At 39.8% G+C, this 27,099-nt stretch overlaps 2 protein-coding genes across 2 annotated transcripts in view; one reads left to right on the forward strand and one right to left on the reverse strand.

The window, feature by feature from the left end:
• The window catches only part of PRSS12 (serine protease 12), a 48,679-nt gene extending 34,975 nt beyond the window's left edge, over positions 1-13,704 (reverse strand). The window contains exons 1-4 of the mRNA XM_037394341.1: positions 13,274-13,704; positions 4,667-4,805; positions 2,363-2,541; positions 85-235 (exon numbers count right to left, since the gene is read on the reverse strand). Coding sequence (XP_037250238.1) covers positions 85-235; positions 2,363-2,541; positions 4,667-4,805; positions 13,274-13,565 — 761 coding nt within the window. The 5' untranslated portion in view covers positions 13,566-13,704. The remainder of the gene's footprint in view (positions 1-84; positions 236-2,362; positions 2,542-4,666; positions 4,806-13,273) is intronic.
• The window catches only part of METTL14 (methyltransferase like 14), a 65,662-nt gene continuing 40,971 nt past the window's right edge, over positions 2,409-27,099 (forward strand). Inside the window, exons 1-4 of the mRNA XM_037394374.1 lie at positions 2,409-2,515; positions 7,026-7,169; positions 9,488-9,562; positions 15,258-15,446. Coding sequence (XP_037250271.1) covers positions 15,306-15,446 — 141 coding nt within the window. The 5' untranslated portion in view covers positions 2,409-2,515; positions 7,026-7,169; positions 9,488-9,562; positions 15,258-15,305. The remainder of the gene's footprint in view (positions 2,516-7,025; positions 7,170-9,487; positions 9,563-15,257; positions 15,447-27,099) is intronic.

The raw sequence follows: 27,099 nt of genomic DNA on the forward strand, positions 1-27,099 counted from the left end.
TCTTTTGACAACTCCAAGCTATATATCTATCTATCTAACTCTCCTGCTTTGCTGGTGGAGTAGAAAGTATGTAGGAGAACAAACCCAAGGCCAAGCTGCCGACAGACAACTTCAGCATCTGCATCGTCCCACTGATCATCGCAGACAGTGCCCCACTGGCCAGCATGGTAGACTTCTACTCTTCCTTCGTGAGCGTTGGTCCCACCAGCCAGACGGATTGGAGTAAAGACAGGGGCTGTGATCAAACACAGAATATAGGAAAAGGTCACTTCTTTCCCAGAATATTACCCTCATACTAAAGAAAAAAGGTGGGATAATGCTTCCTCTGACAGCAAGAGCCACACTTTATTTTTTCTACTTAGATGGAAAACATTAAATTAAACTTGTTAGAAATTAGTTTTCCTAAGCTCCACTCTCAGTAGCTGAAGAATACTATGCAGAGAAGTAATCCTACTGATCTTGAGTTTCTTAAGTGTTAGAGCATTCACAGATACTTAGGGCAGTAAGGCCAAATCCTACAATGTCAGTAGAGCTGCTTTTCTACAAGTAAAATTGGCTCTGTATAGGCTTGGTCCCAGAGGGTAAAATGTGAAGTAAAAGGCAAAAATTCTTTCATTGCCACAGAAGGAGAAATTCATCCTCCTGTTTTCTCATTCCTTTGGTAATTCCAGTCAGAGCAGTGAAATGTCATTGACTGTGGAGTCTCACTTAAACTGTGCAAGTATTACTCCCTTCCTGCTTCTGAGATACAGTTTGCTTTTTAGTCTGTTCAAATCATTTACCCTTTTCTGGTCCAGCAAGAAATTGTCTTGAAAGCGTCACTTCTGCATAAAGCGATAATAATGGAAACAGCTTAAAACCATATAAAAAAATTGCTCTAGTATTTAAAAAGGTAATTTTAAAGTTTCACCATATCTAACATCTGAATTATTTAAAAAGTGATTAATGTTTGCGTAGGCCTTCCAACAAATTAATGCTACTATTTCATCTATCTATTGGTTTAACAAAAGAAAATTAAGAGTATTTCTCCAATTTCATCTTACTGTTTCACTGGTATGAAGCCTTTTTTTTGGTAATTACTTAAAAAGCTAGATGCAGTAGAACCTGCAAAACATGAAAGCTTCATCTAGTCTGCTGAAACTCAGGATCATTTTAATTCAGTTCAGATATCCTAAATTCTAAATTACAGGTAAACTTCCTTTCAGCATTATTGAAACAGACAACAGTCCTTTAACAAATTTATCTAAGCCAAACAGAGTTTTCTGGCTAAAATGTCCATAAACAGAAGGAAAACCTTATGATCTAAAAGTAAAAATTTGCAAATTTATAGTTTTCAGTTTCTTTAGACAAAACTATTTCTCTTGCTTTGGTCCTTCAACTTGTCTCCTAGCTTAAAAAGATTCTCCCTTTCCTCTACGTTATAGTTTTCTAAACTAAGACCAAAATTATTTTGTAAAAGTAATTTATCAAAATATTCCTCATGAATAGTCGAGCTTTAGGATGCATCAGCTTTTGGATAGGAACATAAGTAGGAGAGGAAAAGCAGCACAGAACTGGCTGCAGCCGTATATATTTTGCTTACAACTGAAGAGATTGCCATTGCCTCAGCACTGCCAGCCTAGCCTTCCTCAAGGTCAGCAATGTCTTAAATCTGATGGCGTAATTGCCTGTTTAGTTGCTGGTTAGCACGTTGATTAAAAGAATCTGAAATATCTTAAAAATATGAATAATACTTTCTTTCCTAACAATATTGTTTTGACTTGTGTGAGTGATATGTGATGTAGCAATATTCAGCTAGCAAGACTTGGACCTGCTTTAAATGTACACAGAACAGGACAAAAACTTCACAGTTTCTTGTGTGATATCATCCCTGTTCACAGTAAGGAATGTCATCCCAACACTTTTGTACCAAAGGAGAAGGCATAGCCTGTTTCTGAAATTGCTGCTCTTCCCCATTGTTCAAGAAAAGCTAACAAATTAACATGTAGCATATGTACCTACCAAAGACAATGTCTGAGTAAAATAAATATGTAAAGGGGGGGGAGGAGATCTTTTTAAAAAAAATGTAGGGGGAAACAATCCTGCTTTTATAGCCAGAGTCTTGCTGCTTCACCCTTTCTCACAGCCTACATCTCAAAGCTACAATTTGCTTGTTGAATATGGAAAGGTAACAAGTGGTTCAGCTAGTTGCTGCTTGCACAGCGTAGAGAGATTTGAAGCAGTTAATGATGCGATGATTCAATCTGTTTAATTTCCTGTTCCAAGAAATCTTAATACTTTCTCTAATTTAATAATGAGTAATTATTACTACTTCTATTTGAATAAGGTAAGGAGTTAACCAAACCATATGTGTTTTTTTTACCCAGGGAAGAGCTACATGTGACGGCAGCTGCCATTTTTTGAGGACATGTTCCATCCTGCCAGATGTCTTTTTCACATAACAGTATATTTTCTTCATCACCACGACAACGCACTTCACTCCAGTAAACAGGAATAAGGCCCAGTCCAGAAAATGGTATGTGCTTTGCTGTACCTTTTTCACTGTAAGAAGAATAATCAGGATAGGATGTTAGAGTGGGAGGAGGGGAAGTGGAACATTTTCTCATCTATAAATCTTGGAGTAGAGAAGAAAGGGCTTTCTTCAGCAGTGTAAATTCATCACATTTTCATACAGTTCAGCATTGTATTCTGTACAAAGAAAAGTAACAGATGTGACCCAGTTCTCACCATTATGTTGTGGGATGTTTTAGTACAACGGCCTGGGTTGCTGCTGGGCCAGCTACTTTCCTATTCTCCCAGTTCTTAACTACAAAAATCAACACAAAGCCTACAGTCCATAGGTGAATCTATAGTACTGTCCCACTGCAGTTACACTTTTAGGTGAGGTAATGCTAACATACCTTCCCTTATCCTCTCCTTTGCTCCATTAAAACATACCTGTGCTCTGCCCATACACATCATATAATATGGTTGTTACCATGGAACAGTGAAACCACCTCATACTCTGTTAGATCAGGTGCATGGCCATTATTCTCTACTCAGCCTTTCCCATCCATTCAGAACATTTATAAATAGCTTCCTTTCCTTCCCTGACTGAATCTACAGTGACAGTTATTGAGCCATCTTCTCTTCTGTATAATGCCCAACAAAATTAAATTCAAAACAAAGTCCAAATACTGTAAAATCAAAGGAGCAGATAGGTGGAGGCACCTGAAAAGCACCAGTAATACCTAGTGAGTTCACCTTGTGGTATACAGATCCAGACGTCTGCCACTCACGGTAACAGAAACTTTCAACTACTGTTTGCTTGGGGCTTTTTGGCCTGGATTCAGATTTAAGCCATTTCTGTTGGAAAGACCAAACCACTCATCCATACCACTGAACTACTTTTAGCAGTCTTGTTCAACTGAAATGCTTAGGGTACGGAAGGCAGAAAGAACTTATGTGAAAATGAGGAAAGGAGACATTGTACAGAGACAGCTGAAGCCATAAACAAAATCACAGCCTCCAGATGGCTGAACTTTTATCTCATCTAATCCTCATATTTTTATAAGTTGGCATGGTGTGTCCAGATTAGTACTGAACATTATAAAACAGCTTAGATTTAGTTCTGGCTAGCAGTCTTAAAAAGTGGAATAATCATTAGGAATGTCACAGTGCAAGTATGCTATAAAAGCCCCTTACTGCTTGTAGCAAACAAAATCACTACTTTGGCATATGACTGAAGGAAATATTAGAAAGGCAATAAAACTAGCAATACTTCGTGGTTTACTGAGAAAGTGCAAACTGCATGAGGTGCTAAGGGGGGACAGTCAAGTAATTTGGTTGCTAGCTTGAACAGCATTGATTTTGTAGAAGCTAAAATGAAATTATATTACAGGGTCCTGTTGATTAAGTCCATTCTGACAGCATTGCAAAGTCATAGTCAATGAGGACAATGCAGGGACTTTCAACCTGTCCAGTATTACTATAACTCTGTAAAATGTTGCTGTGAGAATGTCTCAGTTTGGGTTATCAACGTGCAACTCTGAAAGTAAACCACACAGATTATCTAGCTAGATGAAGATGTGCACAACAAAAACACATTTTCCAAAAACCTGGGATGAGTCCCAGATGGTTTTTGCCAGGATAGAATGGATGATTCTAACCCCATGCTTCATAGAACCAGGTATTTTCTTATGATTAGGAGCCCATGTGGAGACTAATTCTGGCCACATTTATGTTTTTATAGAATCAGTAACCTCACTGGATCTGTTCTTAATTGACACTTCTGTAAGTGAGATCAGGATCAGACCTCATATTTCTGCCCTTATGAACATCTCCCAGATGTCTAATAAAGCAGTTCTTGTTTTGCCCTAAGCTTTTCTGAGCTGTTCACACTTTTCACTTTGAGAGCAAAGCATCTAGCCTGGTCTGCTCCTCTCCGGATCCCATACGCAGCTTTCAAATGAAACACTGATTCTCACAGCAACCTCTTTGAAGCACAACACAACTGAAGGAAGCGAAAGATTCTGGGAAGAACAGCTTCAGCATTCAACAACTTTCAAATAGAAAAAAACAATCATCAAACACAAAAAGCCCTCAGGATTTGCAAGATAGATTATCCTTTATATGGAAACATCATTAAAAATAAGTTGACTTGATTTTTACTTAGACTGAAACTTACCCAAGTGCAAGCTGTCGACATACAACTGTTGCATCATTATTGTCCCAATGGCTCCCACAGATTGTTCCCCAGATTCCATTCAAATAAACCTCCACTGTACCTTCAAACTCGTTCTTGCCACCCTGCAGTCTCACTGACCCTAGTTAAAAAAAATTAAAAAATTAAGCCTCTAAGACATTCCATTGCTCAATTAATCTATCCCACAGAAAAGACTCCAAACTCATTTTCCCTCTGCAGAGAGACTTCCTGTTCCATGTATTTTCCACATCCATCTTTGTGCTCTTTGGGTGAGCTGCTTCTCAGAAGCATTCTGGCACATCTTAACATTCTTATACAGTGACACACAAAAGGAGGTAACCATATTTTTTACATGAAGAAAACATTTAGCTTCTTATACTGAGATTACATCACATTTATAATCCTTCTGATGCTACAACTTAAAGAGCTAACAAAGAAAAAGTATGTATAGACTACACATAATTATTTAAATGTGGTTACCCAAATGAGCAAAAAGTGTGTATATGTATATATATATATATATATATATATATGAGTTTCTATACTTTTATCTTCCACGTAATTCCATCCAATTTAAGGGAATCACAAAAGAACCACATAGATTGCATAGCTTTTGCTCTTACCCATGTAAATTCATGCATGTCGTGGATGTCAGCAGTTTATTTTAGCCAAAGAATGCATTTGTTCATATTCATTCTCAGACAGGAAAACATTGGATGTAGTTCTGTTAATTCATGAGAGGTCTTTAACAAATTCTCAGACAAAACAACCTAAAAACATGAGGAATGGTCTAAAAGAACTGAAAAAAAATAAGTCTGCTTCTTGAGAGCGACAGAACACAGAAGTTCAAGAAAATTAACAGATTTTGCATTTTTTATTTCAGTAGTTTTACTTGAGATGCCAGATGCATCTGCTGTTGAAGGTGGCCAAGTGCCATAGGTAATGGTGGGGAAGAAGATGGTCATAGGTATAACCCTACAGAAGCAGAACAAAGAGTCGTAACAGAGCAGTAATTTAACGAGAAATTATACATTTCTGTTAAATTATCAGACATAGCCTAATTGTGTGCATTACTATTGCCTGAAATCTCTGTTAATCCATCCACCTCTCTTCTGTGATCTACTTAAAAATCAGAAGCTACAACATCATCCAGTTTGCAGGGGGGTTAGCAACGGGAGGAAACAGTCGATGTTTGTGCCTGCATTTCATTGTGTATGTGTTAATAGCAATAATAGGTAGATCCACTTTTTCTCCTCAGCTTTCACTCAGATTGTGTCCCAGTTTTAATTTATTTCTGTATATTTTATAAAACCACAAAGCCAAATGACTGCCAAATAACTGGAGGAATTAATTAACCTCAAACTTGGTTTTGTGTGTTCCTTTTTGCCTCCTATTTACTTTCTCAGCAGTAACTCACTGTTCAGTAAATTACAAACAAAATATATTCATCTCATGTTACAGAGTGAGCTATCATTCCAAGTAGAGGATTATTAATGAGTTAATTATAACAATACTGTAGACATGTTGCACATTGTTTATCTGTCTTTTGCTCTCTGCTTTTTTCTGTCACATACAGATAGAGTCTGGAATTCTGTTTATTTTTGCTCTTCACCAGACTTTTGTATAGACTATTATTTTCACTTGAAACTTCAACTGCAGTCATAGCAAAGTGATTCCTGGCATGCCAGAAAGCAATTTTGAAGATGTCATTTCCAAAAATAAGTTTATTTTTGTACATGATTGCTTACAGTCCTGCATGACACCTACTGAAACGAATACAGTGTTTCCTGAGTATACATTACACAATATTTCTATTCAAATATGTGAATAAGGGAGTATTTAAATAATAAAATTGTCTTCTAATGTCTCCTTGGCAAAATTTGGCTCACTCCACAGAATTCCCAATGGCAACAGTGTAAGAATTTATTCACGTACACAGAGCAAAAGATAGCACAAGAGATAACTTCTGCATCTCAGAAACTCTTTTCCCAACAGTTAAAATTAAAAATGAAAGAATTCTGAAATCCTTTGCATCTGTACTAGAAGCCTCAAGAAAGAAGTTTGAAAAGCACAGAGTTCTCACTGTGAACACATACCATTAAACCAACAAAACAGCCTTTCCCTTGCCACCCACTCCCCTAAAGAACCCCAGGTGACATCTGGTCCCTGGTGAAGTGGGAAGACACACTACTAGTATCAGCTGGTAAGGAAGGGAGAATGACTGGTGGGGACAGTGCCCTATTTTCATGTGCCTGTGGGAAAAGACATAGATGAAAACAATAAATTATGGATTTTTAAAAAATTATCTAACAAAATATTTTGGTTTGCTTTTTTCCTGTAGGCTTACAGCTGCATATAGGGACACCAATGTTTTATGAAGAGTAGTAGCATTCATAACAGACCTCTGTTCATCTCACAAGAAAATAATGATGAAGAGCTAGCTTCTATCATATAGAAGAGAAAACACACAACATAATTCTTAAAGGTAATTGTGCAAAGAATTTAAAATATTGTTTTTTACCTGATAAGTTAATCTAGAAAGAAATAAAGAGAAAGCCTATTTTTTACATGTAACTAATATTAAACTTTCTATTATGCCTGCTGTTTCATAGAGTTAACCATGTATATGGCATAATAATTCCAACATGCTGGTTGCATTGACTGACTATATCTGCAGCTATGATTAACGTAAACCATCTGTCAGTATTCTCAAGCAAAAGAATAAGTAAACCCATTTTTTTTAAAGAAAAGTCAGAACTGAAAGCCCTCTGAAAGGTTAATATGTCTAATGTATTTTTCTGAGTCCAGTGTAAGTGTTTCTAGCTCTTTATTTCAGCACTGTATCCAACAAGAGTAAAATGATACAGTATTTTTGGTTTCATATGCACTTTGAAGTATGTATCAACCTATATCATATGACAAGTCATAATTATGTAGCAAACAAATCAAAGAGCACATTAATGAGAAAATGATTTCTCTGTTTTTTACTCCAAATGTTGAAGTATTCAGAGCTCTGGTAGTTATTTTACTGGATCAAGAGATACATTAGTTACAGTAACATAGATACATCATTAAACATAACAGAACTTTAAAATACAGACTGTCATTTCAGTAGCTTATTTTTTCTTTTTAATAGATAAAACTCTTCATAATGAAACACATCTGTTTCATGTGTAAATTGATTATAGGGAATTGCAAGATGACCAACATTAGATGCCATCATGTATGTTTATGCTGTATTACCAAGTATCTATGTATTACTCATGATTCAATCTTTGTTATTAAAAAGGTGTTAGTATCTTAATTGCAAGATAATCAGTGTTTGCATTGTTAAAATGACCAGGAAACACTTTTTCACTTCATAAGCAGAAAGAAAACTAATAATTAGCATGATTAAAAGGATACTGGCTAATATAGGTCTTCTACTGTTATATTTCAACACCTCAAGCCCTTACTGCACCTCAACAGGGGTGCCCAAGGCGCTCTTCTGTGCTCTCCCTAGGGCAAGAAGCTCTAGAGAAGACTATCTGAATTACTTCTTTGAAAGCAGGTCTGGCTTAAGTGTATGCATTGGAGGCTGTAGGCTTCTGGAGTCGTAGATATGGTAGCATCTCAATTTTTTAAGCTATGAACTTTTAGCTCTTTTAGTTGCTGAAGAAAACTGAACATGGGAGTAGGGCTAATGCAGTAATATCTACTCTGGCTTTACGCAACACTGAGAAACTCACACTCTCTCCCCTCTCCGCCAACTCAGTACAGTGTCAAGCCTCTGCTTAAAGTGCTTCTCAAAACTTGGCTGCCTCAACAGCAGAGAACACGAGTACAGGGATCCTGCCCATGGCTCTCAATGCCCCCTGCAGCACTGGTTAAGAAGAGAAAGGATGAGGAGAGGTGAACTGACCCCACGAGAATTAAACAAGGGCACAGGACCACAAAGCAGGACTACTATGCAGCTCTAGGACACATACTGTGGTCTTACAATGGACTTAATTCAGCCCTATATTGAAGAATACAAATCCGCTGTCTTGACAGAAACTCATTTATATACACTCAAAGAATATGTATGCATTTCTTACAATTATGTTCTAGCCAAGGTTACTGACGGTCAGTTCATGTTGTTTACATACAGTCTGGTAATCTTAGTTGCTCTGGTATCTGCCCAAGTCAGAGTCTTTCCCATCTGCTATCCCTGTTTAAAAGAGATTAAGTTATACTTGCAAATGCAAGGAAGTAAGGGTATCCAGTGGGTGCTGCTGAGACTTGCTCTGCAACACCTGCCATATAGGCTTAAGATGAGACACACAGGAAAAAAAGGGAGAGGAAAATGCCTCAGCCGACTTTTAATTAACTCCAAAAAGCTGAAGAGCTTCAAAGGAATTGTGCTGTTGTGCTTGGCCTCTTTTCCTATACCATTCTTACATCCTGAGATGCTGAGTAACTTAAAACCCTGTTTTATTTTCTACATTTCACTGAGAACAAGTATTGTTACAGTGTGTGGCTGAATGGCAAATGCAATGGGAATCACTTCCACTTCTGCTGCACGTGTAAGTGCTGCAGCAGTAGGGTTTATGGTGTTGCTAAAGGCGTGTCAGTAGCTGCTTCAGAAACACCTGTGTCCAAAGCTTTGTAATTTGGTTGTGAATGTAGATTTGGAAAAGAGAGATCAGAAGTAGAAGTTGCCTGTGCCTTTCACCCTGGTGCTGGGTGCTCTGAAGTTGCTGATTAAAAGCAAAGCAAAAGTAGTACTTTACATGTTGGAAATCTGTAAACACAAGTATTTTTATTTCTGCATTCATTTCCAAGGTGCTTCAATATGGGATAGCGCCACGGAAAGACCCTGCACTGACAATTTATCTCTGCAGCCTTGGAGTCAATTAGGTAAGTCCAAATTGACGTAACGTGTGAGGGTCTCCCATTGATATTTTTAGTATGTCCCATGTAACTGCATTATCACTCAGTATTTCAGAACACTAGTGGATGGTTCATAATACATACACAAGAGTGTGTCTCAGTTTCAGAATGAAATTAATTGATCAACTTGCATGAGGCCCTTATAAAAAGCTACCTGTAGTATAGGTCAAATCTAACACCGGTTCAAATAAATGGAAACTTTTCTTCCAGGATTAGATCTGGCTAAAATCAAAGAAATGAATCCTGTTGACTTCAGCAAAACTATGGGTGGTGCTCGCTGTGATCAATAAATGCTGTTGTCCATAACTTTGCTGAGGACTGCTCTTAGTCTAAAATGATAATTATTTTCCCCTGATACTTTAACCTTGAAAAAAGGGTGCATCCATCAAAACTTTTTAAGAACTATCTTGAGAAGTTTAACAGATAGAAGTGTAGCATACTCAAGGATCTTTATATGAGAAGTTTCATAAATATTGTATATATTGAGTGTGTAATGTGCTGAATTGGTTCCTCTGCAGCAGTGAGATTGACCATGTCAACGATCAATGGTTTAAGGCTCTGAAAAAATAAACAACTGAGATGTTAGGAATGTAACAGGCTCTAAAGGACTGCAGTTGTCTTATGAGGTACATAGCTGTAGAAACTGAGGGGTCTCACGCTGTGCAGATGTAGTAAGAATGGTTCCAGAAGAACTGCTTCTTACAAGGAAAATCTGGGCATTCATGTTTAATTTTTTCATCGTATTTTTTTGTTAACCCTATGCTATTAACAAAAAAAACCCAAACCCAAAAGACTTGCCGTCAACTGCCTGGACTGTAGTTAAGTAGGGAGAATAATCTAGTGTTTAGATTACGAGCCTGAGGCTTGATTCTTCTCTCTCAAGATTTTAGTGAAGCATTGTTCCACTGGAATTAGTGGAAGTAGTGATAAAAGCAATTTAAATGGAAAGACTCCATAATCTGGCCATTCTGGAGACGTGTATTTATTTCCAGTTCTGCCACTGATGGGTAGTGTGAGCTCTGGCAAAGACACTTAGCCTCTCTTGTATTGTTTCCCTTTGGTAAAATACAGAAAAAAATACAGAAAAATAGTTAACCCACTTCACTAAAAGAGCTTTAAATTGGATATGTAACAACACAGCATGAGAATACTGCAACTACATGCCACAATAACTTTGTGTGGCAGCAGTTGCTTCTAGGTACTGAGGCAGGCCTCATTTTTGAAGCGTGAGTACATTACAGGTAAGTTATTACTAGCAATAACTAAAATACTACATTCTGCTGGACTTACACTGGCTCTGTATACAGAGTACTCGTACTCATTTGTTTTTCTCTATGATTTCCTTGGTTAATCATGATAATTTAGATATATTTGTGTTTGGCGTACTTGCTTTCAAGGCATGAATAAATAATAATACCCAAATGTCTCTCATTTTAGGAGGAGGGAAATGAAACACCAAAATCTAGTATTATAAACCTGATTTTAGACTGGTACTGCATAGTATAACTGCAAAGATGCACCTTTTTTTTGGTTTAAATTCTTATCATTAATGTTTAAATATAAAGCAGTTTAATATATACACGTGCACAAAGTTTAGCCAATTAACATTGCAGGTAGGTCTTAATATTTAAACTGGAAAAGCCAGGAGATTTACAGTTAAGGCTCTGAACATGGTATTGTATATAGTTATTGCAGGTGCCTAACAATGGAATATGGGCTTCCTTAGCACATGTACTAAAGCAACAGATGCAGACAGATTCTCTCTGAACAATCTGTCCTTCTTTAGCTATAAACTGCATCATAACATTGCTTCACTTGCATTTCTTTGCTTCTTGTAAGAAAGGAACATACTTCAGGATGAATGTTACAGTAATGGTTATTTCTGGGCAAATGGCTAGATTTATTTCCATGTTGTACCTTAAGCCGTCTCACACTCTTAATTCTTTCACACCCCCTCCACGAAGGCGTTTGGACAGATGCTTGCCCTGTTGATGTCACTGGGAGTTTTCCACTGAGGCCAACAGAAGCAGATGACCTTTCAGTTAGAAAGTATTGGCTATTGTTCAGTAGCTATGTCCTCCTTAACAGGGGACAACCTGGATTTCCTTTTTCTGGGGGAAAAAAGCAGCCTCCTGAAAGACAGCGAAATCCAAACCATGCAGTATTTTTGGTGGGTTTTTTACTTAAACCACATCTGTGCTGAACATACAGGGGATTCTGGAATTTAGTTAGGGCAAGACTGGGTTCTCAGCAGTAAAATGCTGTGTTCTTTTTTTCTGTACCATATAGAGCAAATCTTTACAAAGTATTTTGGGAACCAGACTGAAGAATTCTGAAAAAAGCTATAGATGTGATGGGCTAAATCAAAGAAGCAACTGTGGGAACCTTTCTCAAACTGAGACCAGTTAAAGGGCGTCAAGTATTTTGGATTTATTTTTTATTTTCATCTGCGTCTAGTTATCTCTTTTCTCCCCTGTGGCATCAGCTGCCTGGTATTCTTTCCCAGGAAACATCTGTGATGCATAACATCATTCTATCTTCTTGAAGGAGTACAATGCTTGACTTGGAACACAGCTCTGGAAGCTGTATTTTTTTTAATGCATAAATGATCAATATGGACCTTGGTGCCACCACATGCTCTATACATATTTTATAGCAATATGTATAATAATCACATTCTTCAAGTTATCTTTTTTTTACACACGTTCTAGGGCTACTGTTGGAAGAGAAAGGTAACAACCCCCTTCAGAGATCTGAAAGTAAATTTAAAAACACACCAACACAAAACCAACTTCCACAAGAACAAAATTAATAATAATGTTCAACTTCCTTGCTGACTGTGCGATACTACAAAATATGTAAAAAGAAGGGCACCAAAGAAGGGAATTTTTATTGTCCTTGCAAGAATTATGCTCGTTCATTTTTAGTATAGATAGAGATTGGCCATAATTCTTATTTAGGTGGGAGATAACACCAGAGCGATGCAGGAGAAAACGTGAAGTCACTCCAAACCAGGCTGTGCAGAAATATATTTAATGCTGATACTGATGAACTGTAAAGCTGATCAGCTGCGCCAGGGCTGAATGCTGAAATTGCTGTTCAGTCCTTGCGCGCTGAAAACTTCCAGTGAAGTCACTGGGAGTTTGGCTGGGAATGGGGGGAGGCACAGCTCCCCGGCTGGCTCCACAGCTGGCCTGCAGCACCCGCGCCGCCTCGCACACCCCCTGATCCCGCCGCGATGGGGGGGGGGAGGAAGAACGAGGTATGTGAGAGCAGTTCGCGGTTAGAGCCAGGCATCCTTTGGCATTCCTCCTGCAGAGCAAGCGCTTCCCAGAGCGGCGCGCCCGGTTAGAAGGGGGATGCCAGCCTTGCCCGCAGCCTGCCCGAGCACTCGCGGCGCGGCTCCGTAACGCCGCTCCCCCGGTGTTACACAGCGTCGGAACCGGGCCGGGCGGGACCCAGGTCCTGCCAGTGCAGCTGCTGATGCCAAGCGCCACCCCTCTCCTCTCAGGAAAGGTGTTGCGGCCGCTGGGCAGCGGGTGGCCGTGCCCCGTCCCCTGTCGCCGCCGCCCGGCTGGGGCTGCCGCCCCGCCGCGTCCCCCGTCCCCCTGCCCCGCCGCGTCCCGCCGCCCCGGGCTCGCCCCCTCCGCGGCCGCCCGGCGCTCCCGCCCCGCTCACCTCGTCCGCAGTCGGCGCGGCCCCGCTCCGCCCGGCCCCGGCCACCCCCGGGCCGCCCCCCGCCGCCGCCGGGCAGGGCGCAGGAGCTGCGGCGGCCCCGCCGCGGGAGGGCGGCCGGCGGCGGGCAGGGGCACTGGGCCGCGGCGAAGCCCCCGGCGGGGGGTGGCGGCGGGCCGGGGGCGGGGGGCTGCGGGTGGCGGGCAGCCGGGAGGCTGGCGGGGAGATGCCCCAGCCCGCGGGCTGCGGGGAGCGTCCCTAGCACCAGCGCCACCACGAAGCCGGCGAATGTCATGGTGCCAGTCCCGCCGGCTTGGGTCCATCTCCCCCTCGCACCGCGCCCGGGATGCGAGGGGGGGAGGCGGGGCCGCGGCGTCCCGCTAATCCCCCCCGCCGCACACCCCGGCCGCCCTCCCCCCCGCTCCCCGGCCTGCGGGGGCCGGGCGCCCTACCTGCCGCAGCACCCCGAGCGCCCGGCCTCCGGCTCCGGCAGCGGCCGCCCCGGCGGGGCTCGGGGAGGGGAGGGGGCGCGCATCCCCCGCGCCGCCCGCCCTCGGGGGGTCCCTCCCGGGCCCGTCGCAGCCCCGCGGGCTCCCCCCACCCCGCTTCCCTCTCGCACTCGGGGCTCCCCGACCGGCCACCTTCTCTGCCCCGGCCCCGCGGCGGGGGGTTCCGACCCCCCCCCCCCCCCCCCCCCGAGAGCAGAAGGAGCCTGGGCAAAGCCTGGCCCAGGGCTGGCGCGCAGCCGCGGGGCAAGAGGGGCACAGCGGACCCGCACGGCGGCTCGGGGGGCAGAGGGACGGGGGGAGCGAGCCCCAGGCGCGTCTGCGGGAGACAAAGGGGCTGGAAACAAATGCCTCGAAGAGAAATGTCTTCGAGGGTGTCGCTTTATCCCAGCCCCATGTGCTCTGAATAGTAATCTGCTTATCCCCAGCCGCTGTGGAGCTCTGCGTGACCTGAGCATCTCTGATTCCCTTTTTCTACCAGGATGGCTGTCAGTTTCGCTTCTTTGTCTCATATTGTTCAGTTGTTAGTTTGGCTTAGTCACAATTTTTTAATTTGCCGCTGTTTCTAATCTGTTCTGTTCATATTGTGCAAAGACCAACTCTGCACAGCCTTTATTTGGCAATTTGTAGTGTGAGTCTGTAGGTTCACCTCCCCGTAAGATCTTTTTTCCTTTCTAATTTTTTTTGGCTGTGAAGTGTTAATGAGGTTTCTGGGTAAGCGCATCAGTATTTCCACCACCTCGCCTTGTGACTAGAGTCTGTAAGAAAAGGCGAGAGTGCGCTTTCTGCGTTCCTTGCAGGTTCCTACGTATCTGCAGTGAACAGTGGCCTTCCTTTATTAGCCTTCAAACTGTTGAAAAGGTGCAAAATGCAATGTTACTGATTTAAGCTTTTGTTTATAAGAACAAAAGAGCTCCAGTGCTAAGGAGAAGCAGGTCCTACGGTGTTTGGTATTACCTCTGTTCATTTTAGTTCTGCTCATCTGTGATGAATTTATTATTGCAACATTACAGTTAGTATTTTCATCGCTCACAAAGTTCAAGAATACTCTGCTGGGATTCCTGCAGCAACACGGTAACTGTGCTATCACATCTGTTGCACTTTGTGGATATAAGCACACAGATTGTTCTTTCTGAGGTTTCTTCTGGGTGTATGTATATGCATTAGTTTAATAACTGTCAGGCAAGCGTTTAATTTCTTTTCAAAATATTTGAAAACATGCACAAGACGTTAACCTGAAACCAACCTCATTATGGCCATTTTTAAATTGTCTGAAGATTTCTTGCTGTCATGACAAGTTGGTTGCTTTTATCCTTTGGAAGGACCAGTTAAAAGCATGCTCAGCCTAGCTGGTTAAGGCTTCCTTCATTGCCTAGTAAACACTTTCTGTCATCACAGTAGCAGCAATATTTCATTTTCCCTGACCTAAGCTTTTTTTTTTTTGCTTTTTTTTTTTTTTTTTTCAACTTCTTCCCCTCTAGCCTGGAAGAGGAGTGGTTCTGCTGATCAGCACAGGAGGAAGAGAACAGATGAGTATGATGAATCTTGCAAAACACTTCAGGCAAAGCTTTCAGCCTGGTACTTATTCATGTATTCTGATTTCATTTGTCTCCCCTAGGTGTGTGGGCCAGCAGGAATCGCACATAGTGAACTTCCTTTGCCTGTGTAGGGTAGGTTTGTGCTTGAGGTCGCAAAATGGTACTAAGCGGGAGGTGGGAGCGGGGAAGAGGGGAGCTACACAGGGAAAAAAGGTTTGGAAGTAACTAGAATTATAAAAGAAGCGTCAAGAAGAAAAAAGCAATTGGCATAATGATTCCCTCCCAAAATAGGGGGCAGCTTTAATTGAATGATCCACATGTACAGATTCACTCCTGAACGTTTTTATTTTTACATTATGGTTATTACTTCTGTAATTATATAAGGAGAATGAGCCTTAATTTGTTTTAATAACTGTAAATTAGCTTGCACTGTGATCTGAGGTCCGTTAATGCTACAGGAAATGCTGCTTTTGTTGGAATTGACAAACTAGGGACTTGGTTTGGCTTCCATTTGAGACATTGATAATAGTTTCACCGTAAGTAAGAGGGACTCTTTTCTAAGAAATAATGGAACTCATAGATTTTGTTTTTTCCAGGATGTATGCTTTGCAGTTTGCTTGCAGCTTCTGTCTAGGCTAGAGCATTTATGAGTGTCTCCACTGTATGGTTTCTTCTTGTGTTTGAACTGTGTGAGCTGTTGCGGTTTTTCCTTTGGCTGTGGCACTTACAGGTGCCATGTATAAAATCACTCCTATCTGCTTGACTACCTTGATTACACTTGTTGGAAGCTCATCTGTGACTTCTACCTCTGTCACGTTTCTCACCATCGGTCAGGTGTTACTGGGAAGAGCAAAGCCAAAGCAATAGTTATGTTGGACAGGACAGACTGTGGTTTTGAGACCCTTGACTCTTTTGGACATTACACTTAAATTAACAGTTAAGATTACAAGGGTGCCTAAAATGGAACTGCACAATGCCTTAAGGGTGAACTTCACCTTCACACCTTTATGAACAAGACACAAAGGCTTAATACTCTGGTATAGCTGATACAGCTTAAAAAAGGTACCAAATATGAGATGTTCTTAGCGCATTTGGATGCCTTAAAAAGTTTTGTCTCTGCTGTAAAAAACTGTGGAAAAGTCATTCACAATTGAATTGTAAATTAAAGGCAGAGAAAAAATTATGTTTGCTTCATTAGGAAAATGAGCAAATAGATTGCTGGAAACCTCGAAAGGTCTCTTTGGATCTGGGAATTATGTGCCACTTCAATTCTGAAATTACAGTATCCAACTTTTCAGAAAAGAATTGTCCTAAAATGTTGAGAAAAAAATAAATATTAGTAAACTGTGTGAGTTATACTCCTGCAGCACTACTGCAGGATTTAAAGTTAGTAATCTCTGATTAAGAAGGCCTGCATTTTTATATCAAAGGCTTGCTTTGGTCTTTCTAGATCAGTAGAGAAAAAAATCCATTAAGGTGACATTACAGTGGGTGAACTGGCTCCAGCTGAAGGACATAGCATTTCTCCCTTGTGTAAAACATTTTCAATACTTGTATTAAGTATCTAGTTTGTACCTCTTATGCACAAAGGTAGTACCTATTGACTGCAGTCCCGTGGAAGTCCGTGGAATGACGCTCCTGACCAAAGTTATCAAATCTGTGCCTGCATACCTGACAGCTTCCATGTGAGCAGTTGTAGGAAATCATCTGCTAGAATAGGTCTTAATTTCTGTACAGTTCTACAAGGTTGGCTGCTTTTTTCTCTTCTGATACTTGACACCCCTGATACCAAACTGTTGATAAAACAGAGAATAATAGGTATGAATTGATATGACCACTCCACCCACTCTGCTCCCCACTATCCCCAGTTTTGTGCATAGATTCCTCAGGTTACCTGGAAATACTAGAAATATTCACATAATGCAGCAGCAGCACGGGTTATTCAGATATGCAAGACTTAAAAGGAAACTTACACAAGAGCTTCCTTTATCCTAACAGCTTTCTAAAAGCACTTGATAATTCTTCCCTGTCCCTGCTTTTGCATTAATCGTAGGAGTGTACAGGTTATCAGAGGACTAATTATCAATAAATGGTTCTTGTGAATAGGTGAAGGTATCTGATGTGTGGGTTATACATTGAAAGATAGTAGTCTGGCAATTCAAAAACGTTTAATACCAAGCATTTAAAATTCAGCTAGAGAATTGGTCCAGTTCTGCTCCCATTTAAATCAATAGCAAAATTCACTGATTTGCCTCTTCCTGTGTTCAGTAAAGCTGCTTACCGTTATTTTCGAGTAGCTCGTACAGCGTAATCTCAGCATAGGTTTTAGAAAAGCTGAGCACTTCCAGCTGTTGGTGGAATTCAGTTAAAATTACTGAGAAGTGACAGCCTGAGTCCATCCCATTTTATTGCCACCGATAGCCCTAAACCAGGGTCTTCTGTCCTGCATTCTCTCCTGACCAGGTTAGAGTCAAACAGCAACGTAGAGGTGACAGATCAGAGCAAGGGCTGACTTCAGGCAATGTGATATATGAAAGTTCCCACAGGAAATAAGTACAAATACAAAGCTGAGAGACCGTAAGACCATAGCCAAACAGCCAGGCACAACATGATGTAATGAAATTATTTGCAGACTATCCATCTAATAATTTCTTACTGTTACTTCTTCGCATAATCAAGTATGCTGGGGCCAGTAGATCAACCTCTGGAATCAATTGAAAAACTAGGCACATGACCTAGTGGGCACTGAGCGAGCTCTAGCAGCCCCAGAACAGGGGCTGAGCTCCAGACGAGGAGAAGAGGAGGCAAGGCTTCGCAGAGAGGAGATTTCCATGTGGAAAATGGGCCATAGAATGCATGCCATAGTGAGTCAACATTTTTAGGATGTAAGTCAGCGCCCTTATAAAATCATTTTATTCATTAATCTCATTCTTTTTAGCAAACATGGGCAGCAGAAAATTGAAATCCTGCCAAGTCTGACTCAAAATTAATTTGGGTTTGTGCTTATATGGAAGAGAATAGACCTCTTGTCTGTAATTATATGTATGCTCTATAGGGTGACCCTGCATTACACAGGATATAACTGAACAGCCTGTAATTGATGAGGTTTCCATTACCACATAACACAGTACACACAGTAATGAGATCATAGAAAAACCTTTTTTAAAGTGTTAAGTACCTTCTTGTACAACAAGCTCAGCTGATGTTGTAAGGCAATAAGAAACCCAAGTTCCTGGAACAAGGCAATAAGAAACTTGATTTCCTGGAACAATTCAATACATAAGTGCATATGTGCCGAATGCATATGTGCCGAACACTGGGTTATACAGACATGATGAAATAATTGCGTCTGAAACTGAAGGGTAAACTGAATAATGCAAATGTGGTGAACGCTTTTTGTTCAATACAGTGAGAGGAAAAAAATGCTATTACCACTGAGATAGTTTTGACATATCCAAAGTAACACTACATCATTTAAAAACTATCAGTTTTGCAAAGAAAAAAAGAAGTAATTTTTGAATACCAATGAAATGTGGAGATACTTGTTTGAAATATATTTTTTCAAAAACAAAAAAATCCCTGCGTTCACTAAAGGGTCTAATTCTGCAAATATGTATCCTCATTCTTAGTATGTACACATCTGCATACTGTGATGCCTCCATGTGTCAAGTAGATTGTGTGAATACCGTGTGTAAAACTTCCGAGGACTGGAGGCGTGATTTGTTCATGCTGTTGCTACAATTTCAGCAGCACCCAGGAACGAACAGCATACAGCCTTGTTCATGCAGTTGCAATGTGATGGTGTTTGAGGCTGCATTTTATATTGTTTTTGTGAGCAACCTCCAAGCTCTCCTTTATGTTCCTCCCCCAGAAGGACCATTTCTCAGATCCCAAGTGTGCAACGCCATGTGGCTGAGTGGGGAGTGAGACTCAAGCGTGAGCATAGCAGTGCCCCAGCGTGACTGCATAAATACAGCAGACATGCCACTCTATTTCCTGATGCTTAGAATAGGAAGTAAATGCGGCATCACATATGTTGCAGTCTGTTACTAGGTGAAGGGTGAGTTTGTGTAGTTGTTCCATAAATAAGCATATCTAAAGAGACAAGAATATGCCAAAGAGGATATTTTGGAGAAATTGAATGGAAAATGGTGTTTGTTAACAAACAATCTTAACAAAGTTTCACTAAGAAATGGAACTTCAGTTCTGAATGTGACTAACTTAGGTGCATGTGGCATTTGGTACTTGATTCATTGAGTCTGTCCTTTAAGGGAAGCTGTGGACGTGATTCATTCTGTGCTCATGCTGGAGAAACAACACACTCCAAAAAACCCACAAAGCAATAGGCAGGCTAGACCTTTGTAAAATTATTTAACATTTGTTGAAATGTTTTAACATTTTGCTTTAGGACTAAGAGAGAAAAGATGAGAACAAATTTTTTTTAATGTCGTCTTCACCATAAAACATACATTCTTTACTCTTTTTTTGTGTAGACAGTGGCCTTTATAAATCAGTCAACATTAGATAAGCCTGCCACAGAGCAGGATGAGGCCTTATTTATTCAAAACATCCACTGTCAGTGAGGACAACTGCTTCATAGAGCTGAGATATATGACCTTCTAGAATTTCCTCTGACATTCATGATGTAGAAGGTTCCCTGGGGTAAACAATGCTTTATAAATGTAGTTATTTAAACAAGTTCTTCTCTCACAAATAATCTAGGTAGTCCTCTTCCAATTATTTATGTCTGGAGTGGTAGCAGGTATCTTCTCTTTGTTCAAAGTTAATCTGAAAATATTTCTTAATAATACCTGTTTCAGAATTTTGCATTTCATTGCTGTGTAGTCTAAGTGCAATGAAAATCACAAACCGCAGAAAGATAAGTCAGGCAGGGTTGGTTTGTGTTTTCATCTTCCATCTAACCCAAGTGTCACCTTCCCATTAGCAGCAATGGAATGAGGCATTGCCAATATTCCCTGCAGGAATTTCTCAGTGCCCTGCACAAAATCCAACAGCAAGGTACATACAATATGTAAATAAGATTTTTTTTCTCCAGAGTTTCAGAGGGATCCAGGAATTTAGTGGTGAGCTACATACATGCAATGACCCTTCAAGTATTTGATTTATTTTCATTACTGTAAGACTCTGTTGCCAGGAATGAGAAAGGATAAAGTGAGTTACAACTGTATTTTTACAGTTCTGCATAATGCAAGCACGTATTACACAATTACTAAAATATAACTCTACCTTATTAGAGCATGTAAAATAAACATAAATGGGGGAAACAAAGATAAATACTTGTTGGAGCACGAATAGTTTTGTCTATGAAGACATATTTAATGTATTGTATAGGCTTTGAATTTCTAGATGCTTTTGATCTTGAAAAGCAGCAAGCACTTCAAATCAGCATAAACCTTACCATGAGCACATTTGGTCTGCAAATTGAAATGCAAAGCAAGACATGTTCCTTTTTCCATCTTTTCCCTTCTGTATATGTATACAACTGTAGTCTGGCCCATATGTTTTATTGATTTAACAAAATATTTCAGAGGGAACCCATTTTAAACAAACAAAAAAAACCCCAGTTTGTACATCTGTAATTTCTCTGTATGCTTCTGCAGTGGACTCTTAAAATATAACTCAACAGATATGACTTCAGAATGTCCTAATAACAAAAAAACAGTGCTGTATTTTCCAAACAAATTACATATTAACATGTTTCAATACACATTTTCTCAGAGGGGCACAGAAAAATCAAATACAATTCCCCTGTCACAATATTACTTAGGTTTAGTCTTTGTTCATCTCCAAGTGCTGCTGGACTAATTGACAAGGTAAAGAATTTCACATATTTCCAAAAGTCTGTTTTACATCTTGTTATTTTTAATCGGTTCACAAATAGACTTTTTAAAAGATTTCACCATTGTTTACAACTCGAGAAGTTTATTGTGTGTGAACTTGAAAACAATGGCTCACAAAATTAGAAGAAATAGCAAGCAGGATTTTGCCACTTTTTATTTTCAGTCACAATTCTCTATCAAGATTAAAAAGAGAGACCTGAACTATTGTGGAGGTATTCCTATGTCCCTTCTCCTAGGTGTTACATACTTTTGACTCCCCACCAAAATATTTGATTGGTCAGCATTACCCAAATGGAGTCCTACCTAGTTTTATCATTATTATTTTTTTTTTTAAAGTAACAACTTGAATTTGCTGGATAATGCAAGTAAAATTTCAAAAGCCTTTTTTTCTTTTTTTTTTTCCTTTAGAAAGAAATCATGAAAGCTGCATTCTCTTACCATTAGTAATAGTTTTGGAAAAGAAAATAATTGTTTCAATGGAATACTTATTATTATACTTACTGAAGGGAAAGCAAAAAACCCCCTAGTTTATACTTGCTTGAATTAAGGAGTCTGGGATTTATAATTACCTGAAGAAACTGAACGCTGTGCTACCAAGAAGAGATTTAAAAATGTTAATTCTTACCTCATAAGGGTACTGAAAGATCTCTTGGAGGTTAACAGCATGTGTTCATAACACATGATCTTGATATGTTCCTTTTTGGGTTGTATTGGAAGCAGTAGGACTAATTAAAAAATATGTTTTGTTTTACTTTCCAGTTCAATTAGCTGAAAAGTTTAGCTCTTAAGCAGGGGAGTATATTGTTGAGTGTTTGTAAACCATGTTCTGTTGGCTGTATTGGTTAATAATTTCATCAGAATCAGCGAGTCTTCTCATGTTAGTGAATAGGTTTTGTGCATTATGAATATAGTTTGTCCATATTGTTACCATTTAAAAATACAAATCTCAGTAGTTCCTAGCTTGCTTTCACAAGTATACGCAGAGCTAGAGAAGCCATTTTACACTGAATACTATAAAGCGATGCAGAAAGATGCACTTCCTATTTGTGCCTCCTTTCAACATTTTAGTTGGAATTTTAAAATGCAGCTACATACACTTTAAAATAAATAAGGTGAGGATACCATCTGCAGTTGCGAGGAGATTCTGTACAAGATGGGATCAGAGTTGGCTTTGCACTACTGAACTATGTGTCCTGTAGTTAGAACAATACTGGCATTGTGCAGACCTGTGACAGACATTTGCACTTAGATCGCCTTCATTACCACAGAATGTGGAAAATGTCTGTCAGGAGCTGTGGGAAGGGCCAGGGAGGAAGGGCGATGGATGAAGAAAAGAGGGCAAACTGGGCAAGATCCACTGCTGTAACTACTGGCAAAACAATCTGTTTTCTTCTAAACTTCATTGTTGGCTTAGTCATCCCTTATTCTTTCTTGACTTCTGGCTGATGTCCCTTTCTTTTCTCTTCTGATCCCTCATCCCATCATTATGATTTCCCCATTGCTATTTTTTTGGTGATATAATGGCAACGTGGAATGTCACATTCCAACTTACTATTTTCATATTTAGTTATCTTGGCTGGGATAATGATTTGTCAACTAAAAAGTAAAAATTAAAATTAAGCCCATTGGATTATAGAAAGCCATGGATTTTTGCTATAGAAAAGACAGTGACTTGTCCTGTTTTATACTGATCTGCTTAGCACGCCATTTATTTTTGTACATGAACACTTTGTTAAAGTACACACTACTTCTTATACTTTAGATTTCTAAACATTTTTATTTTCCCCAGTATATTCTAATAGTGTGTAAATAAATCCTGCTAGACCAAATACCCAGTTATATTAAATAGAAGTACTGCTAAGTTTATTAATGATAAAATCTCAAAACCTCTGATTGGTTTTTTTTATTGTTATGAATATTATCCTATTTTGGAAACGGCTCTCAGTTTTGCCATCAGTTTCAACAGAACCCTTGGCCCTTAGAAAGCAAATAAGTAACTTCTGCTTGGAGCTGTAGGAGATGGACTTGCAATCTGAATCATAGGAGCACAGAATCACAGATTGGAAGGGACCTCAAGGATCATCTGGTTCAATCTGTCCTGGCCAAAGCATTGGCTAGACAAGATGGCCCAGCACTCTATCCAGCCCAATCTTAAGTGTCGGACGTGGGGGAATCCACCACTTCCCTGAGGAGGTTATTCCAATGATCATGAGTAGTCTATATGTCCGCTTTTTTTTTTTCCTGTATGTGTAGGTTTTTCTTCCTGAAGCTTCTTTCTGAATTTCCTAGAACCCAGGAGAAGTAAAAAGCAGCAGAGTAACTTTGCTCTAGGATTTAACTACAAACCGTCTGCTGGAGTAACATTTTCCATATTCTTTATTGCCTTCTCTCTATACTTCTGGTGCTTCGGAAGCTGTGGTTGCACATTTGCTGCAAAATAGTCCAAATTGGGTTAAAAGATCAGCTAGATCTTTTTCCTGGTCTGGTTTATTACACAGCCACAGAAAAAACCACAATGGATAGTGCAGTGGCATGAATGCAGAAATAAGTGGCAGATCTAGGAGCTGTTTAACTTAGTATGCTATAAACTTAAACAAGAAGGCATTAAGTGTAGATATTGAAAAATGGAGTATTCATAGAAGCCATAGTTAACTGGTAACACTGTAAATGCTCTGGAAAACATGTAAGTAAATTGGAGACTAGGAAAAGAATAATAAATTCTGGGATATGGTTTTAAATAGTCTGTGCAAATAGCATAGGGATGCAAAATACTCCATCTAATTAGCTATGGAGGTATCCAGGAAAACATTAAATAATAATGAAAACAAATTTAAGATGGAAAAGTATTGCGTATATGAGGTAATATGTAAGGATGAGTTTTCTGGAATGTAAAGACTTCAGACCTATGAGCTTTTCAGTGTACAAAGCTACCATATACCATAATATTCTGTATAGTATCATGTAGTCACCTTTATTGCTATTTAGTACAAACAGAACAGCTCTGAGACAAAGGAAGGGTACTATAATCACATACAATATGCACAAGTACCATAGTTAAAAACGTATGGGATTGTTTTGCAAGCATGATAGGACACAATTTCTGACTGTAAGGTAAAACTGATGGTACAATTTTAATATCTTGTGTGAAAAGCATAGAGAAGGCAGGAAAGTGTTGCATAGTATTTTCTGATCTCAGTGCTTATAAAGTTAAGTCTCTAAGTCAGTGAACACTGAGGTGTATAGAAATATGTTTCTTTGCTATTCAAAGCGTAACAAATTCACACTTCTTTAACACTTTGATTTCTAATAATAAAGCCAGCAGACATCATGTAATTATATTTGTATTGCCCTTGAGAGTAGATTAAATTCAGCTCAGCGTTTGAACCAAAAGTATCGCTGAAGTTTATATAGTTACTAGAGATTTGCTCCTGCCTCACTTAAGGGGGCAGCGTTAAATAAAAAAGGGGCCAATTTGGGGGCATTATTAAAATGAGGAGGAGTAAATACAAGGCTAGACGCAATACAACATAAAGCTGCACTCCATCACCTCTTCATATTCTATTTTTTGAGGCATATACACAGACATTTCAGTTAAAAAGCCAGCTCTATGTTAACACATCCTTTGAATGTGGTGGGAAGCCAGTAATGCTTGGATCTGCAAGTGAAGTGGGACTTGGGGGCTCAGGGGACTGTTTTGACTAAATTCTTTACTAATTTTAGAATGAGGATTGTCAAATTAATTGCTGTGATTGACTGAATTTGTCAAAAGAAAGAATATGTTCATCGCTTTGTTAAAAGAGGGATGTGACCATTGCCAAGCTGTGTGGATGACTGTAGTGTTCAAGGTAACACCTCTGAAATCACGTACGTCTCGCATTTAAATCTTGGTAGTGAGAGATATTAAAACACAAGTCATTATAGCTCCAGAAAAAAATATACAATGTCCTACAGTAATGAAGATGAGTTAGGTCATATTGTGCCAGGCTTATTCACATGTAATAATACTGATGCATTGTCTCTTCTGTGTGCATAGTCCCAGTGATTTCTTGTAATGGCGGGTGGGCTTGTGTAAGCTGCGATGGTGCAGTACAACTGTCTGTGTCCTCAGGAGAGTTAAAATACCCAGGTTCTCTGGGAACTATGGGGCAGGTTCTCATTTCTGAGTTCCGCTGCTGTATATTCTTGACTTTAGAGCTTATGGACAAGTGGCCAGTAAGTTTCTGCAACAGGTAAAAGAAAAGCTATAAACCAGCTTGCTCTTTTTCCCAACACAAAACAGCTAAATCTTACTTTTTGGTATAGACATGAACACAGTGAATTTGTAGAATAGACTAGACTATTTCAGTTGGAAGACACCTACAGTGATCCAGCTGCCTGACCGCTTCAGGGCTGACCAAACGTTCCAGCAGGTTGCTCAGGGCACTGCCCGATGCCCCCTCAGCGCTGGCAGGCGCAGGCCATCGGCCGCCTCGCTGGGAAACATCTTCCAGTGCTTCACGGCCCTCTGCGTAAAGGAATGCTTCCCGATGTCAAGCCTAAATAGCTGTAAATAGAATGTCTTGAATTAAGAATATATGCTATATTTTCAGTAGTTTGTGACATTTCTAGAACAAAACATGTTGATCAGAGGAATTTTTAAAAGCAGGAATAGTTTTCATTCCCAGCAATATAACAAATTCAATGCAGGTCTTAAAAAGCTCTTTTGACCCATGCATGTTTTTCAGCAAAAAAAAAGTTCAGTTCAAAAAACTTCCCTAGTTCTAGTCAAATACTGCTGTTCTGGCAGTGTTGGATACTGCTGGAAGAATCCAGAACAGTGGCTTGTTCACAACATTTAAGAAATTAAATGAGTTTATTCCCTGTAATTAGAAATATTTCTATAATTTGTTAAACATTTGTGTGCAAGTTACTTATTCTTGCTGACAAAGCGAAATGAAATGCAGCGCTATGCAAAACAAAGAAATTGAATAATATCTTTCAAAATTCCTGTCAATAGTCCACTCCAGGTTAACAGGGAGGCTATCATCAGTTGGTCCAGAGGCAGCAGCTCTCCTGCTGTGAGCAGCATGCAACATCAGGGCTTCATGTCCATCACAAAGGACATGTACAATATACAATACAGGATCGAGTGGCAATGAAATTTGATCTAGATGAAGTGTGAAACTGCAGCACATATCTGTCAAATTATCCAGAGCGTTACGTTAGTGTGTTTATGAAGGCTCTGTTTTGGCTAAGGAGGAGTAGTACTGGCCTAATAAAAACTCTGCTGCTACTGAGTTCCTTGTAGGAGATTATAAACCAAAATCTGAACTGCTACAGTGAGTTTGTATAGATTCATGCCTGCAGTGTTTTTGCAATAAGCTCATTAAGTCAGATTTGCCACCTTGTAGGGACACAGCCTAAGGCAGAGGTAGAAAAGCACGTGCAGCCACATTCACTGGGTGTTGTGGATACCATCACTTATTCAAAATAGGCCCCGAAGTTGAGGTTACCACTTCTAAACATATTTTTTAAGAGTTAAATCTGGGTACTTGACTAAAAGCATGGGGAAGAGGGACCTGAAATAGGAAGTGTGTGATGTTAGTCCGTGCTAACCATTTTCTCTTTGTTTTGAGTTAAGAGATAAAGTTCTCTTTTAGTTCATCTGTTTGGTCTGTTCAGTGCTTTTAATTTATGAATTTATTGAGCATCTAATTGGCATAATTTAGTTTGAGGTTAGAACAATTAAGGTGAGAGAACAGTGATAAACTAAGCAGCTTGGGCCTAATTCTCTGTTAACTTTTACAGTCATTTCTACTGATACAAAGCAAGGCAGCAATTTTTTGCTAAATGGAGCAGCCTAGACTTCAATATGTCAGTATAATACAAGTCACAAATGGGTGTGAAATTCTACCATTATTTGTTTGTCTTTTATAAATATTTTA

Source organism: Falco rusticolus, chromosome 1 (genome assembly GCF_015220075.1).
Source record: "Falco rusticolus isolate bFalRus1 chromosome 1, bFalRus1.pri, whole genome shotgun sequence".
Taxonomy (NCBI): domain Eukaryota; kingdom Metazoa; phylum Chordata; class Aves; order Falconiformes; family Falconidae; genus Falco; species Falco rusticolus.